The sequence below is a fragment of the Parasteatoda tepidariorum genome, chromosome 6 (assembly GCF_982258835.1).
Source record: "Parasteatoda tepidariorum strain Cologne lab strain chromosome 6, Ptep-v5.0, whole genome shotgun sequence".
Taxonomy (NCBI): Eukaryota; Metazoa; Arthropoda; class Arachnida; order Araneae; family Theridiidae; genus Parasteatoda; species Parasteatoda tepidariorum.
The window spans coordinates 112240695-112257791 of NC_141760.1; the positions used below are offsets into that span (position 1 = coordinate 112240695).

The 17097-nt window shown below is 33.2% G+C and overlaps 1 protein-coding gene across 1 annotated transcript; it reads left to right on the plus strand.

Annotated features, from left to right (window-relative positions):
- The first annotated feature begins 2144 nt into the window (after positions 1 to 2144).
- LOC107436530 (serine protease hepsin) lies at positions 2145 to 16114 on the plus strand. The gene is made up of 9 exons (XM_016048292.5): positions 2145 to 2360; positions 3580 to 3737; positions 4016 to 4247; positions 7560 to 7673; positions 10217 to 10472; positions 11851 to 11986; positions 13034 to 13199; positions 14643 to 14785; positions 15856 to 16114. Exons 1-9 carry the CDS (start codon positions 2288 to 2290, stop codon positions 16021 to 16023), a joined length of 1446 nt encoding a protein of 481 aa, XP_015903778.3. The 5' UTR covers positions 2145 to 2287; the 3' UTR covers positions 16024 to 16114.
- Positions 16115 to 17097: the final 983 nt, after the last annotated feature.

Here is a 17097-nt window from a genome sequence, read left to right on the forward strand (position 1 = left end):
TTAACCTATTCCCTGACGAATTTGACAACGAAGAAAGCATGGAGAAAAGAACAAGAAAATGCTTTCCAGAACTTCAAATCAAAATAAATTAGCCCACTTATTCTTAAGCAAGCAGATGGAACAAAGCTTTTTGTTATGCGATCAGATGCTATCAAAGTAGCCATAGGAGCAGTGTTGCTCCACTGTGAAAAAGTTGAAGAACCTGCTATAAAATGTGCCAATCGCTTGCAGTCCTCTTCAGAACAAGACAACTCAACTATAGAAAAAAAAAGGCTTAGCTGTGGTATAGGTTCTCAATAAATTCAGAAGTCACGTCGTTGTTTCGGCCTTCATGGAAGACTTTTTGATGTAACTAACTCGCATTTGCTTTACATGAAGAGGAAGACCACGAGAACCTCCCACGGTTAGCCTGACGGCAAAGGGACTCTACCCCATGATCCGTATACCACTGAGGATATTTCACGGCAGCACTGTGGTCGGTGCAAGCCGGATGCGGAATTCGTATCGACCCGGGATTCGAACCCGGTTCACCTCATTGGAAGGCCGGCTCAGACCTCATGGCTCTATTCCCTGAGCCATGGCGGCTCAGACCTAGTTAAGGTTCAGATTGACAAGGCTTTCTTTGTGAACAAAATAATTTGTTAAGGGCCATCTAGCGACAATTTAGTTAGTCCCTCTCCCAGCCGCTGAACTCTTAAATCGTGAACTTTGATATCAATGCTTAAGTCCCTTTTTTGTACTCTACATCCATGCCCTCTAGTAATAAGTTTGTCTACACAATACTTCATTGAAGATTATTGTTTCTTTATAGCAGATATATTTAATTTTTTTTTTATATTTGATTTTTATAAATTCAAATGATTAATAGTAATCAATAACATTCTACCCTCTTCTCTATGCCAGAAAAATCTAAAATTTGCAAATTTTACAGATGTTAAACACATTTTTTCCCCAAATTTATTAAGATTCTTAATTTGTAAATTTGAAATTTTTTTAAAAAACAGTTTAAATTTTTGTGATTTTCCTCAGCATGCAACGCAAATCCGGATTAGTTTCATCAAAAAGTCCTTCATGGAGGCAAATTTCTCCTAGTACTTGATCGAGGATATCCGTTTTCTTCTGGATTGTTCAACTACGGTTATATATAATTATTAGTCCCTGCGTAGAACCAGTAAATGTTTCATTTCATTTTAATTATTATTACTTGTATTTTTTTGTAACTGTCATATGAGTTCTATTTTATGTATTTCAATAAATTAAAAAGAGTTAGTCGAAATCTTTATCTATAACACGAATAGTTACAAAAGTAACTTTTAAACTTAATATTTGAAAGTTTTCAGACATGTTAACGTTCGTATATATGTCACCTATGTAAATAGCCTGAAATTAGCATGGCGCAATATAAAGGCAATAACTTATGAAATATTAATAATTTTTATTGTAGAAATTTTTTAATTTACGCATGGAGAAGAGAACGGTAAAGATAGAGAAAATAAGTTCAATGGCTCTTTGGAGCGGTAGCCTTGCAATTTTGAACCCAACCCAAAAGACAAAGGAACTTCTGAATCAATTGTTGGGAGAATTTGCTTTTGTGGAGGATTATTAGATGAAACTAACCAGCATTTGCGTTACATGGTGAGGAAAACCACGAAGACCTCCCATCGTTAGCCTGAAAGGCAAGGGGACTCTAACCCATGATTCGTCAACTACTGAGGATATTTTACGTTAGCATTGTGGTGAGTGCGACCCGGGGGAGGAATTCGTTTCGACCAGCCGTCGCTGGGATTAGAACTCGGTTCACCTTAGTGGAAGGCGAGCGCTCTATACCCTGAGCCACCACGCCTCGGAGAGCAATAGTGATGAACTTTTCTGCGTTCCGACGAATATGTAAACATTCACTGAAAAAAAAAATATGAGATGAGTTCCATGCAAATTAACCAGACTAAGATCTTATTTTAGTATATGTATAGATAATTCAAAATATGAATCGATTCATATGCGTCCCTTCAGTGCAAGGTTAAAAGTTTCATTTTATAGCTTATTTTTTTATCCAAGCACAACATTGATAAACAATGGTAGTACTGATTTATTCTAGAAAATGTTGATTTTAATCTAACTAATATCTATAAAAATACGTCACAATAGATAAAAAGAAATTAGTAAAACAATTGACTGTGATAATAGAAACAAACTAAAATATCACACTTTATTTTTGAATCGAGAGTGACGCCTAAGCTAACGGGAATCGTAAATTTATTTATATTTCTGTAAATTCAAAATAAGAGAAATGGCGTCATTTTGTAAGAAAATGCTGGAAATTGGAATATTTTTAATTTTATTTTCATCTTTAAATGCTAAAGGTAAGAAGTTATTACCTATTTTCCATTAACTAACAATATGCTATAGTTAGAAAACTATCAACAAAATTTTGCGATAAACCTAGTTACTGTCATGGAGTTCCGGATCTGTATATGCTGACCAATTTCTTATTTTTTTTTTTTTTTTGTTATTCTGTTCGGCTGGCAAATTTTGTCCAATTAGTTCTTCAGAGTTATCCTGCTTTGCCGGCAAATCTTTTCTTCCAAGTCACCTTTTCGGTAAAAAAAAAAAAAAAAAAAAAAAAAAGTTCTTCCAAGTCATCCTGTTTTGCTTCATTTTGTCCAAGTAGCTCTTCCAAGTCATTTTTTCCGTAAAAAAAACTTATGCTTAATTTTTGGCCAAGCAGTTCTTTCAAGTAATTTGGCTTTTCGATGAAAATCCAAAACTGTTAATCATCATTATCCTCTATCAAATTATGCTCTATATGATTTATAGCATAGTCTTTCATAAATATAAATATTGTGTATTAGTTATAGATGAAACAAAACAACTATTTTAAAATTTTAAAAAATACAATAACAAATTCAATTTACATTAAAATATTGACATCTTTTGTAATAACTTGATAAAAAAAAGTTTGTATGCACTAGACGAACGTAAAAAAAAAAAAAATTTATGTTAAGCATTAAAAAGAAGAAAAATCTAAATACGAAATTTATCAAAACATAACAGAAAAAAGCATTGTCACTCTGAGTTTTGTTCTTCCATGATTTAAGTCATTGCAATATGCAATAAAATGAAATTAAGATTTAAAAAACGTTTTTTTTTATGCGGATTTTAAAAAAAAAATTATTAGTTCAATAATGCATTCGTCTTATCTTTGAAAGTTGTGGGGATAAGTTTTGGTCTGTACGCGACGAATTGTGCGCAATGGATCGACATACAATCAAATAAGTAAAACATTTTGAAACTCACAAGGGGGGACTAAATAAAATTCGCAGTGTTCTCAACCTGAACCAAATCAAAAATATTACCACAAATAAAATAAATTGGTAGTTCAAACGATTTTTTGAAAACTAGAACAGAGCATAGGTTGGAAAAATAAAACAAAGAGGTTAGCAAGGCTAATGCCACCGTTTTGTAGCTGCTACTGGGCACTTGACTGAGTTTCACAATCGAATTTTAAAATTATCTGTCGTTAAATCTTGTTTTTTTTTTAATTGAACTTCTTGTTAAAACCGACTTTTTTTTATTATTTAGAAATAAATCTAGTAAACAGTACACTCGCTTGCGGACCTGATCGCCCGTTACTTGTGACGGAAAAACTTGGTTATCTGACATCGCCAGGCTTTGATAATTTCCACTACTATCCGGCAAACAAAAACTGTTCATGGACTTTAAAGGCGCCAGAAGGAAAGGTGAGACATTTTATTACCCCTTTTTTTTTACATTATTAACTGTACTTTATAATCAGAAAATAACAATAAATAACGGGGATCGAAAGTACGACCTCTTGGACATGTGCCCAATGCCCCTCAAACCAGGCTACAATAGCCTTGTAAGCTATATTAAACATTGTAATACGTACATCTAAGAGGAGGTTTTATAGACGCATTCGCCCTATATTGATGCACACTCTTTATTAAAGTTTCTTTCTTTTCTTGTGTTTTATAACACAGTTCAATGCTCTTTTCAGGTTATTGTATTAAAAAAACTGTATTTTGCTTTGAATATGGATTGTGGTACAGATGCCCTCTTGCTATCTGACGGTGAAGCTCCCAACCGCAAACTGGTGGGGAAATATTGTGGTTACTGGATGCCAGGAAGCCACAAATCCAAGACCAATGTTCTGCATTTGAATTTTGTGAGTGGTCGAACGCCTCGTGATGTTGGTTTCCATTTTTATTTTGAGCAAGCATTGCCTACAGGTGAGACTTATCCAACACTATCCAACATTTATGTTCATTGTAATACTAAGCAATACTCGTTTTTGTGGTTTTCGTCGTCAGCCAGTAAAGCAGAAAGGGTGCGATCGTTCTTGCTTTCCTGTGGCGCCATCTATGGTCAATAATACAACGTCTGTCACTCCCATGCGTCTCACCCGTTAATAGAGCGGACCCATTCATTCATCCACTGATTGTAATTTTGACCTGAATCACAGAACGATCAATCTTCAGTTTAGTACCTCCAGAGGTATATTTTGTTATGAGAACATGGGGGACTTTGCGACCCAACAGATATAACGTGCACTAGTCACCATTTACTACACGGGGACTCTTCAGCTGGTTGGGTTCGAACCCCCTTTCTCACAAATGGAAGACACGCGCCCTGCCAACCGGGCTATCCCGGTCTAGCAATACTCCTCAATTAGTAATTTAGTAATTTAGAGATTTAGAAAAAAAAGTTATTGCTTTTTTTTAATTCTATTATAACGTTGAAACAAACTAACATTCACTTTTGAATACATGGAAGGCAAAAATGTAAGCAGTTTACTTCATAACCATTTAAGATTTAACTTTAATACTAATTTAAACTAGAAAAATTATTGCGTTATGTAAATTATGGATTGTTCAAATACTACTTAAGAGAATGCCATACCTCAGGAGAAATTTATGATCTTATATAAACTCACTTTTACCACCATTTCTAATTTAAAACTTAAAAGAAAGAAAAAGGGTGATCAGGCAAACCTAGAGTAAGCCAGGATGTTTTAGTTACTGAAAAGAACTTTTTTCAAAATATAAAAATGTAAACAAATTATTAAAAGAGAATTTCTCCATTATGTAATCTTAAGTTTTCTCATAAATTACTTTCCGTTTGATATTTAAATTTTTTTTCAATATTTGATACTTCATGGATTAGTCTAGGTCTGTCTGAATTCGATTTTCTATACTTTAAATTTTAAATTAGTTAAAATGGAGGTAAAAGAGAATTTGCGGCGAAAAATTTCTCGCTTGGTATGGCGTCCTCTTAAGCACCTAACACAGATATTGGTTTTTTGTGACCTGTTTACTTTTGAAGACAAGGGAGAGGTGGAGTATAACCAATGCTTACGTAAGACATTAAAATGCATTTAGTTTAAAAAATTTCTTAAAAAGAAAAGAAATTTTACAAAAAAATTATATTTGAAAAAAATTCAAATTTGAATTAAAAGTTGAACTGGGGGTGGGGAAAAAATATGAAAGAAAATTTCTTCGAAAAGTTTCAGAAGTCAACACACAAAAAAAAAAACGTAAACGATTCTGAAAGAATATTTTGCTAAATTAAAATTTTATGAATTGAATTAAAACGTAAATATCGTTTTATACAAAGTTATAACTTTTATTTGAGTTTAATCCTAATATTAGATGCCAAAATTAAAGCTTAAAAAAGGGAGGGTGCTGCGACTTTCCTACGTAAGCATGGGAGAGGGTTTGTGATTGACTTATTTTTGCTCACAAGGAGGAGTAGTAGTGAAAAATATGCTTACGTAATATTCATTACAAGAAGAAGAAAAAATAAAGGTGAATTTTTTATAACACCGCATGTATCGAATTCTCCTGTCAGATGCTTCACTAATTAATTCCCCTCTACTTTTAAAAAGGTAAAAAATAAAGAATACTGAAGAGTTGATTCTTTAAAAGGTTGTATTTCGAAGGCTCCGTCGTCATATGAATTGATTTTTTGGGCATAATATGCTGTTTTCATAATTGCTGTGAGTTCGCAATTATGATATGAGTTACAGTTGGACAACTATAGATATAATCCGTTTATAAGTAGGACTCGCAATAAAAACAGCATTCATAACTCTTTCGATTTAGTATTAAATAATCATTTCTAACTCAGTTATTAAAGCGGAAAAAAAAAATTTTTTTTTTTTAAAAAAAGAAGAAAAAAACTATAAAAACTGTCCTGATTTGAACGCCATCATCTTCGAATGATTTTAAAATCTTCGTTTAATTTTCTCCTTTGTATTAAAAAACTTTCGTTCTCTTTTAACTCGTTTTATAAAGGAGTTCATTTACTTACATAATTTATGTTTAACAATTCATTGTCAAAATATCGGATTTCCTATCGTCAACTTGTAAAATATTCTATCTCTTTGATTTGATTTTGAAATACATTTCGCTCTTTGTTAGCTGTACTAAAACATTCCTGATTACATTCATACATAATTGATTTCGTAATATTTTCTTAAGAATAAATAAGAAAAACAATCTTTAGAAGATAGTTTAAATTTATTTTTATACGGATACTAAAAATGTTTCCTATGAGTAATTTTCATCAAAATTAGTTTTCAAAAACGTTTCAAAACAAATACATTAGACATATTTTCAGTTAATTTATAGCATGATCATAGATGTGTATCATAACAAAGATATTAAAAGATTTAATAGGATAAAAAGAAACTTTATTAACTATTTATAATAATTATTATTTCTTCAATTACTTTCTTTTTTAAGAGGGCATTGAAAATTTTTTTAGTTGGAAAGTGGACTCAGTAATTTAAAAAAAAAAGCTTTGAAGCCTATAGCTCAGGGGATAGAGCGTTCGCTTTCCAATGAGATGAACCGGGTTCGAATCCCTGCGATGACTGGTTGTTGCAAATCCGTATCTGGCTTGCACCGACCACAGTGATGACGTGAAATATCATCAGTGGTAGACGGATCATAAGCTGGAGTCCCTTGTCATCAGGCTAACCGTGGGAGGTTCCTGTGATCTTCCTCTTTATGTAACGCAAATGCGGGTTAGTTCCATCAAAAAATTCCTCCACGAAGGCAAAATTTCTCTCAATACTTGATTGAGGAGTTCCATTGACTTCTGGTTTGGGTTCAAAATTACAAGGCTACAGAGTTGAACATTAGTAGTCGTAAACCCGAAAATTGGGTCGGCTGTTCAACGACGGTTATAAAATAAAATGTATCAGTCACCTTCAGCGATCAGCTGGTCCACTTTTCAAAACATAGCTTCTCATTAATTCTAACTGTTAGCATCACACCTCTGAAATGAGAAAGCACTATACGCTGTTTCGGGGAAATTGTTTTGCTGAAACCATTAAAATTGAGAAAGGTAAAGTGTAGAGAGTGGGAAAATCACGTAGCTTTCAGATGATTATTATATTCACAAAGAGTATAATGAGGAAATCGATAACATTTCCACAGAATAATGGATTATTTAAAAAAAAATTCCCTTAAACACCAGTAAAGTGTTAAAATGAACATTTGAGAGATGTTAGTATTTTTTCTTTTTACATTCAATAGTGGTGTGCAGTGATGACGAAGTAACGTGTCGACATCGCACTAAATGTGTTCAGCCCTCAAAAAAGTGCGATGGAGTAGACGACTGTGATGATGGCACAGATGAAGAGAACTGTGGTAAGTGTTTTTCAGAAAGCGTTATTTCTGTTTTCGTATTTAAAGTTCAAATAAAAATAGATACATAATTGTGTTTTTATTCAAATTCAGAACTAGTATTTGCGTTACAAGAAAAAGTAGACGCTCAGAGCGCGAAATAAAAAAGATACAATCAACTTTTATTCACATGATCGGACATACAAGTTTCGATCTTAATCGTTAAAAGGAATGTCTCCAAATATGCTAATTAGTGCTAAAGTTTAAATAAGCTACAGAATCTGACATGCTTCTGTTTAAAACATGCTCTGGATTGGATTTTAATCTATAAAAATATGACTGGTAGACAAAAAATGGAAAAAATGGTCTTAATCAGTGGTCGAAAGTAGCGCGCTACGAGTAGCGATACTACTATAGTCGCTACTTTTTTCTCGTAGTTTGTAGTGTAGTGCGCCAATTCTTAAAAAAAGTAGTGTAGTGATAAATAATTGCTTCAAATTAATTTTTTCTTGGAATTATCTTTAGATAAACAAATTTTATAGTTGTATGCAAAAACTTTTCGATTCGCTTAAAAAGTTCTTGAAATATGGTGAAATATTTAAAGAATTAAGGAAGTTAATATCAAGCTTCCGACGCTTTCCTGGTTCAACTATTGGAACCCAATTTTCAATGTTGCTGCCATCCCCATATTTAAAAATCCAAATCGACCCATATTTCCCACATCCGTCCAATTCTTTTCTTTAGATTAACAAATTTTATAATTGTGTGCAAAAAAAATTCGATTCACTTAAAAAGTTTTCGAGGTATGGTGAAATATTCAAAGAATTTAATTAACATTAAGGGAATCAAACTCATGATTTTAATTATTAGAATCCTATTTTCTAGATTGCTGTTACCCTCATAATTTAATATCTGAAATTCCAAATTTCAAAAGGTATGCTTATTCAGAGAAAGTACGTTTTCGCGTTTGTCCGCAACTTAATTATTAGTTAGCACTAATTAAGCAGCATACTTGAGATTAACCCTTTGAACCATCGGCTCTTAGTTCGTGAAAAATATAATCATTGGAAAAAATGTTACTTAGAATTATATGATTTAATTTTTTTGTGTGTATTGTCCATGCGATAAAAAGAATACAAATATAGCTATTAAAAAAACTTTTCAAATTTTGGTCAAAAACCTAAAAATCGTTGTTGTGATGATTCAATTGAAATTTCTTTCTATACATAATGGTGTCGCAGTTTTCCATTGCAGTTTGCGCAATTTTATTGGCCGGAAAATCACGTGGTAAGATCCAGTTTCTCCTCTTTCATTTCCATATTGTTTTAGTTATCATTAGCATAAAATTAATAAAAATCATAAAGGTACTATTTTTTCTATAAATATTTTTGTATCCGTAATTTATCCCTCATTTTAATTTCATCCCTACTTATTTTTCATGTATCTGTACTGCTATTACTACGCTTTAAATTCAAGAGCTTAACTAAGAGTTTAAAACAGAGAGAATTGTTATTTTTTTATTATTATTATAAAGTAATTCTGTGATACATTTTAAGATGAAGTTATTTAGATAGGTGGTATAATTTTTATTAACAGTTTCACAATTATTATTTTTGAGCAAATAATATTAATATACTGCTATGAATTACAGTTAATGAGATTTGTTAAATGATTTGAAACTTAACGATTAGCTTCATGCCCTATCAGATGTAAGCAAAAACGGTATTTAATATATCCCCTCGTTGGGTAAGCGAAAATATTAAATTACGGTTGCGAATTTAAATTTGTTTAAACAATATAATGCTATAACAATACAAACGTTATTTTTTAAAAAAAATGATTGCTTAGAAAAATTACTTCTGACCACCAATAGATCTAAATATTTATAATTCTAATAGATAATAATATTTGAACGTGGGAAGTGGAGGCGTAAGCAGATAGACAAGCGTAAGCAAATAGACTCATTTTTAGTACATATTATGCTAAGTGAAGAATTTTAGCTTAAGTAGAATTTTAGCTGACAAGAAACAACAATTATTGCGAAACTATCATCGAGGTTGGTGAACGACAGCGAACAGGGGGCTTAGTCCCCTAGTAATCCCATACAAAAGAAGAGCAAATGAAACGAGAACATATTTAAAAGAGAACACAAATAAAACTAGGCTAATAGGATAGAGCGGTCGCCTTCCAATGAGGTGAACCGGGTTCGAATCCCAGCGGCGGTTGGTCGATACGAATCTGCATCCGGCTTGCACTGACCACAGTGCTGACGTGAAATATCGTCAGTGGTAGACCCTTCTATCTATATAGTACTCTTACTTGTGAAAAGCAGCGCTTCCTAACTTGGAACTTTTCTTTTGTATTGAAAAACTAGTTTTCTAGAAGCTAGTTTTCTTTTGTATCGAAAAACATCACTTATTAATATTTCATTTAGTGTCCTGTTAAAGTCATTTATAAATTCATTTATTATTCGATGAAAACTTTTTAATAAAATTTTCTATTGCATTTTTTGTACCATGTTGCCAAATAATAAGCATACATACATATATTTGTTTGTTAAATCTAAGATAAGGCCTCAAACAAGACGAGTGAAGAATGTGGTGTGCCGAAAATCACACCAGTGTCCTCCAGTACTCCAAATCCAGTGCAAGCACCGGCAATCGGTATTATTCAGTACATTGTGGGAGGTGAAGCTGCAGTTCCAGGTAGCTGGCCGTGGCAGGTGTCCCTAAGAATTACCGGAAACGAACCTCTAAGTCACTGGTGCGGAGGAGTACTCATCAGCAGTCAGTGGCTCTTGACGGCTGCCCATTGCTTCAAAAGGTAACCATACATCCCCATAGTATCTTTAGCTATACCCTGCTTAAAATAATCTCAATCTACATTAGAGGATTCAGATAGGATGATCTCATAGTAATTGTGTTATTTGACTAAATTTCGGTCGCTGCTCCTAAATTATTTGGCTAATTTTTCGGTTGCTAGGGAAGACTTATTTTCGGCTGAAGTCGGAGTTTAAAAATTAGTTTCCCCATGCGACTGTGGACAGGGTTGAAACAACACCTCCTAGAAGTAGAAAGGCCTCAGCACGGATCAAATTAGTAGTCCGATGTGACGAAGTTAACTGCGCAGTAGACGAAAAATAAGAAAGATGTCATTATGTTAGGGGTACTAAGCTGCGCAGTGGTTGAAAATACAAAATATATCATTACGTTTGGACTACTAAGGGATATTTATGGTAACCCGTGCTGAGGCCTATTCTTTCTAGGAGGTGTTGGTTGAAACAGTAGCGCAAATTGCCCCAAACTGCTCCAAAGTGAAATTTCTGCTCCAAGCTGCTGCTTTTTCCCCAAAATTTCCCCTTTCCCCCTTTTATATCAATTAGGCGTTGAATTTTACCTCAAATGTTAGTTTTATTGCTCCAAAGCAGCAATCTTTTCAGAGGTATGCAGAGATCAAAGTTAGCGAAAATTCAGCTTTTGGCGTTTCTTCTGTGCAGCAAATTTGGGTTAACCAACATCACCCCAATAATGTTTTACTAATACTTCACTAATTAAGACCCAACACTTTCCTGGGCTTCTTAGAAGATATAGCCCTTCAAACTTGAGCAAAATAAAAAATCTGCTTTAGCTAATCTCAAAACTGCATCGTTTCTCTCTCTGAAAAAAACTTATTGTACCACAATGCAGGTAAATGTATCAACCAAGACGTGGAAAAGAAAAATCAATTGAATATCGTCCCATTCCCATTAAAAAGGTTTACTAAGTTGCATATAAATGTCATGCCACAAAACAAGCACCAACCCTTTTTTTTAAGACAGCAATGATGTGTCTTCCACTTCAAAATAAGCTAAAATAAAAATATTTTCTAAAATGTCTATTTGCAGTTAAAATATGTAATGATTAAATCTGCGTATGCTGTTCCCCCTGTAAGCTTTTTTTCTAGTACAGCATACCGAATCGAGTAGTTCTCCGCGTTAATTGCGCATTCCAAGAGCTGGATTTCCTGTACTTTCTATATTCTTTGGTCAAGCTATCGTGCTGTAACGTGGCGAAAAGCGTTCGAAATGTTTCAGTTGAATCAGGAAATGGACTTTTTTTCAAAAAAAAAGTTCCTAGTTAGTTCGAATTTTGTTTCAGTCACATAAGACTGTAAATTATTATTATTATTATTTATTACTTATTTATTTATTTTGTTTTTGCAGTGGTAGACTGGATGTCCGTTACTGGAATGTGATGATGGGGAAACATTTCAAACTAGTTCCGGACGAGACAGAACAAATCAGATACATGAAATCCATTCACGTCCATCCCTTATACAGAGGCTTCAATGAAACTAAAGTGAGTCCTTCACAACACTCAGTTTCATGGCTACAGTTCACAATCTTTATAGCTCGCGTGTCTTTATTAGCAAACATTCATATTCAATATTAAAATAGCTAAAAAATAAAATAATGGGCAACAGACATTTTACATAATTAATAACACTGAAATCGACTTTTATAGTGAACTGGAATGGACGAAAATAGGATGTAAAAGAAGTGGAACATGGAAGACTTCTAAATGAACACTTATAATGAACTAAAGTTATAAACTAATTATTTCTAAGTATTTCATATAGTTTGTCTATGGTGAGAACTCCCCCCGCCACAAATTCTGAGGCCGTCTGCTGCTATGGAAACAAGAATAGCGCATTTCAGGAAGGTAGCTTCTCTTCACTCTAGGACTAACACAATAGTCCGAAGAAAAAGATTTCCTTCCTCTCGTCTCTCCGATGTTCTACGCAATGACCCCACACCTATACTTGAAATAGTTATACCTCGTTACCAAAATCCCCACCACAAGTCCAGACGAATGGCTAGGGGGGGGGTTCTTACTTTAGATAAACTATATATGTGTAACTGTGAATGACCGAAATTGGTGGTTGTAAATGTCCGAAATATATACTAGGTCTAGTTAAATGCCACTGCCTGGTATACATTTGCCCGGTACTCCAAACACTGATGTTTCTCCTAATCTATCCACAGCAGATATTAAAATATAGAATGTGTATAATAATATCAATGAATAAATTAATATCAAATCTGATCTAACAAATATTTCGGACATTCACTAAAGCGACTATGTGATTGTTGACATTCACCGGTGAAAGTCGACATTCTCTTGATTTTGGTCATACACGGTAACATATGCATGTGCATTGTAAGTATTAGTAAGAAATATAAGCCTTAGGTTTCCATAATAGAGGAAAAAATACAAAAAATGTTTCATTTCTTAAAAACATTTTGAGTGTTAAAAGCTTGCCAATTTAATCGCTTTTTTTTAGCGTAATATGTCGTTTTCAGAGGAAAAAAAAATAGCCCATTTATTTAAATTTTATGTCAACAGCTGTCGATCCCTTGGTTAAGACGGAAGCAGCATGATCTTGCTCTGGTAAAGTTGAACGCTCCAGTCACTGTAACTGACTATGTGATGCCAGTCTGCTTACCTCCCGCTAATTACAGTCTCACACCCGGAACATTGTGTTACGTCACTGGATGGGGAGACACATACAGTAAGTATAGAAGGGTGTTTCTTTATTACCACCCTTAATGTTCATTTTTTTAGAAACATTGTCAATCAAGAAACTATGATTATTGTATTTAATGAATAAAAGAAATATTATTACGGTACTCTGACCGGGTTGCTTTTCGAGGAAGACATTAAATTCAACAAAAACTTAATTTATTTAAAAATTGAGACTAAATGCGTTACAGTTCTTACTGCTTAAAATAGTTAAAGATTAAGGATAATCAACTTCAATCGGCTAGCGAGACAGAAAATGTCGGATTAGGTTACCATATTAGGCTAAACTTCACTCTAAATTTGTTTTTGTTTTTTTCCACTCATGATCAAAATCATACTAATTATACCAAACTACGTTATTCTTTTTTTTACCCATTGGCAAAATGGTTGTTGTTTTGGGTTTGATGGCATGTGCACCTTATTTGGACGTCATCACGCTTTTCAACTGTGTTCAAGAGTAATAGTAAATACTGCGCATACGTCGTCATTGCCTGCGTTGCTGCGTCCGCTCCTGTTTGATAATTTTTTTAGAATTCTTTTCTTCACTTTTAATTTTGTGAAGCATTAAGTTGGTGAGTTTATTTTTGAGATATGGGACCAGAGAGATCCCATAAATACTTCTTGAGTTGTGAGTAAAAGAGAATTTCATCATCTGAACAATATTTTTGTTTTTATTGCTTTAATTAAGAATCAGAAATTCTCTAACCTACAGTTCAAACTGGATCGTTTTCAACACTAATTCATGTGAATATCACAAATAAAGAGGGTGGAAAAAAAATTAAACAACAACCTTGTTGTTAATGGGTAACCTATGATCGCCGAAAGGCGATCTCAATTTTTGTAAACCTTTTTGTGACCAAAATGCATCTCAAAACCTGCATTTTTTCTTAATTAGCCAAACGACACGCTAGTCTACAATGTTGCATAAACTGTAAACTATCTGATTCAGCGCCTTAAATATTAAAGATGACTTTATTTTGCAGTTTGTTTGTATAATGTTCTGATAGAAATGCAATCTTAATAAATAAGATACACTTTTTTTTAAAAAAAAACATTAACTGATTATTAGGTACATGATAGCTAATTAAATTGTCTAGAACATTTGGTTATTATTTAACATTATTTTTGCGTACAATAAATAGTTTGAATAGCTACTATTTCCTTTTTAAAAATAGGAAGAAACAATACATGTCCATATTTTTGAGATTTCCATCATATAAAGATGCTTTGTTAATCATTCCATGTTAAGTCATATTAATATACCATGCTCAGTTATAAGACATATAGTGTTAAGAAATAATAATTAATATTTAAATTCAATGCTTCGGAGTAATAAACTTTGAAATGTTATAAATGATTTGACTCTTTTTTTATATAATATTTAACTACAGCATTCAAATGACTGTATTATCAAATCTCCTTTCTGTAATAGATACTGGTGCTGAATTGGAATTGAAACAAGCTGTTGTACCTGTTATATCTCTTGAACAGTGTAGGAAGTGGCACAGGTTTTATGACGTTGCACCAACAATGATTTGTGCAGGACATCCAGAAGGCGGTCACGACTCGTGTCAGGTAAATTTGGATCTTTCGTCGTAAAAAAAAAATAGTGCACTTCAGCAAATATGATTAATAAGATTACTGTTTATAAGGACCAATGAAGCCAATTTGACAATACGTAGAAACGATGTACGATTCTGTTTTACACAGGTTACAGACAACCAATAATACATACCCAGAAAGCATGTCACCTTGTGTCGGAATTATCTTTTTATTGTCGCTAAAATGTTCGTACTTATTCGTACCTTATTTTGCTCTCTGGGATATATGATTAGCAAGCAAGGTTATATTGATAATAATCAATGTAATAATAATATAGTAATTAACGATAACAATAATCATACGCTATTGAATACCATAATATCGTGATCATTATGAATAAAGTAACGTATCAAAAAAAAATAATAATAATATTGAGAACATTAGACATAACAATAATGAATACGATATTATTGTGTAAATCTAGCCTACTTGGAAAATCAAGCAAATTTCTAAGGCAGAGGGTGCGTTTCCTTCTTTTCAATGGCGACATGTATGGCCAAGAATACGCCTTCATACACACGTCACAACCTATTTTACAGAGAAGACCTAATCATACACTTTTCATTTATGCACAGATCGTAATTTTGACCTGAACCTGAGAACGATCAATCTTCAATTCAGTTCTCCCAGAGGTATTGATTTGTTATGGGAACTTGGAGGACAGATTTAACGTGCACCAATCACCATTTAAATCAGGATTTAAACTCACGCGTTCACGAACATGATCCCAGCTTCCTACCAAACAGGCAATCCCGACCTCCTCGAAAATATTAACCAATATAAAAATAATGTATATTGAAAAAAGTATCACGGAATAATACTGAATAGCGATAATCCTGATAATACATCGCGGCATTAAAATTCGGTACTTGCTATCGTTTTGGCTTCGATTCGGAAAAACAGTTGTCAAAACACGGTCCTTGTAACAGATGAGAACCCAAGCTCATCATTTCTGACTTTCTATTAATTATGTAATAAAAACAAACTTAAATCTTTACTTACGAAGAGTAATATTTGACCTTGACTTGGTTTTTTTTGTTTAGGGCGATAGTGGAGGACCCTTGGTTTATTCTGAAGATAGGAAAAAATGGCATTTGGGTGGAATTGTGTCCACAGGTGGATCCATTTGTGCAGAAAAAGAACAACCAGGAATATACACTCTTGTACCTTACTATGTTGACTGGATTCAAAAAGTCATGAAATCGAACTAAATATTATTTATTTCTGTGTTAAGAGGGTTATGCTGTTGTTTTAGAAGTCATGGATTTTTTGATCAATAAATAATTTATTATTTTTAAACAAGTGGAAAGTAATCGATCTATTTTATTTAGAAATACATTCGAAATCATTTTTCAGATACCCTGATTTAACAAGGAAATTTTGATAAGGGTAATAAATAAATTTTGATAATTCATTTAAATAGATGGTTGAATTCGTGTTAAAAAGCGTTCATAAAACCTGTTCATATGAGCAAATTTACCTAGGAATATTTCCTAATCAGAAATATATTAAAGCTAGAAATTTTCTTAATTAAAGCTGTCAGAAAAAAAAGATAGCTTTTATTTATTTGCTTTATAATTTAAGAAGACTAGATTTTAATGAGCACCATTATTTAACGAGCGAATTGTTTTTATTCTTACATTCTCGTTATAAACGAGTTTCGCAATCATTCAAGTATTAGCATATGTCGCGGTGGCTCAGGGAATAGAGTGATCGCCTCCCAATGAAGTGATACAGGTTGGAATCCCAGCGATGGCTAGTCGATTTGAATTCTGCTGCCGGCTCACTCATAGAAGTGTTGACTTAAAAATTCCTCAGTGATTATGAAGAAAGATTACGATTAGTGGACAGATTACGGGTTGCAATCCCTTTGCCGTCGGGCTAACCGTGGGAGGTTATCCTCTCCATGCAACTTCACTGCGAATTTGTCGCATCAAAAAGGCTAGTTAGTCCTAATGCTTGATCTCAGAGCTCCCTTGTCTTTTGAGTTGGGTTCAAAATCACAAGGCAGCGAAGTAGAGTAATCGTAAACCCAAAATGGGCCATCTGTTTAACGCTGGTTATAAAAAAAAATGACGTAATTACATTCACTTTGTATTTTGAGCTAAAGTTGACTTAATGATATTGAAAGTATGTTAGAAATAGTACAACATAGCAAAAATTAAGTTGAATTAAAAATATAATTTGGACCTTATAATGTTAATTGTCATAAATGTTATAATGTTATTGTTATCTCTCTCATATCTTATTTGATTTACATGGTGAAATGCTAATTCAATTGAGTA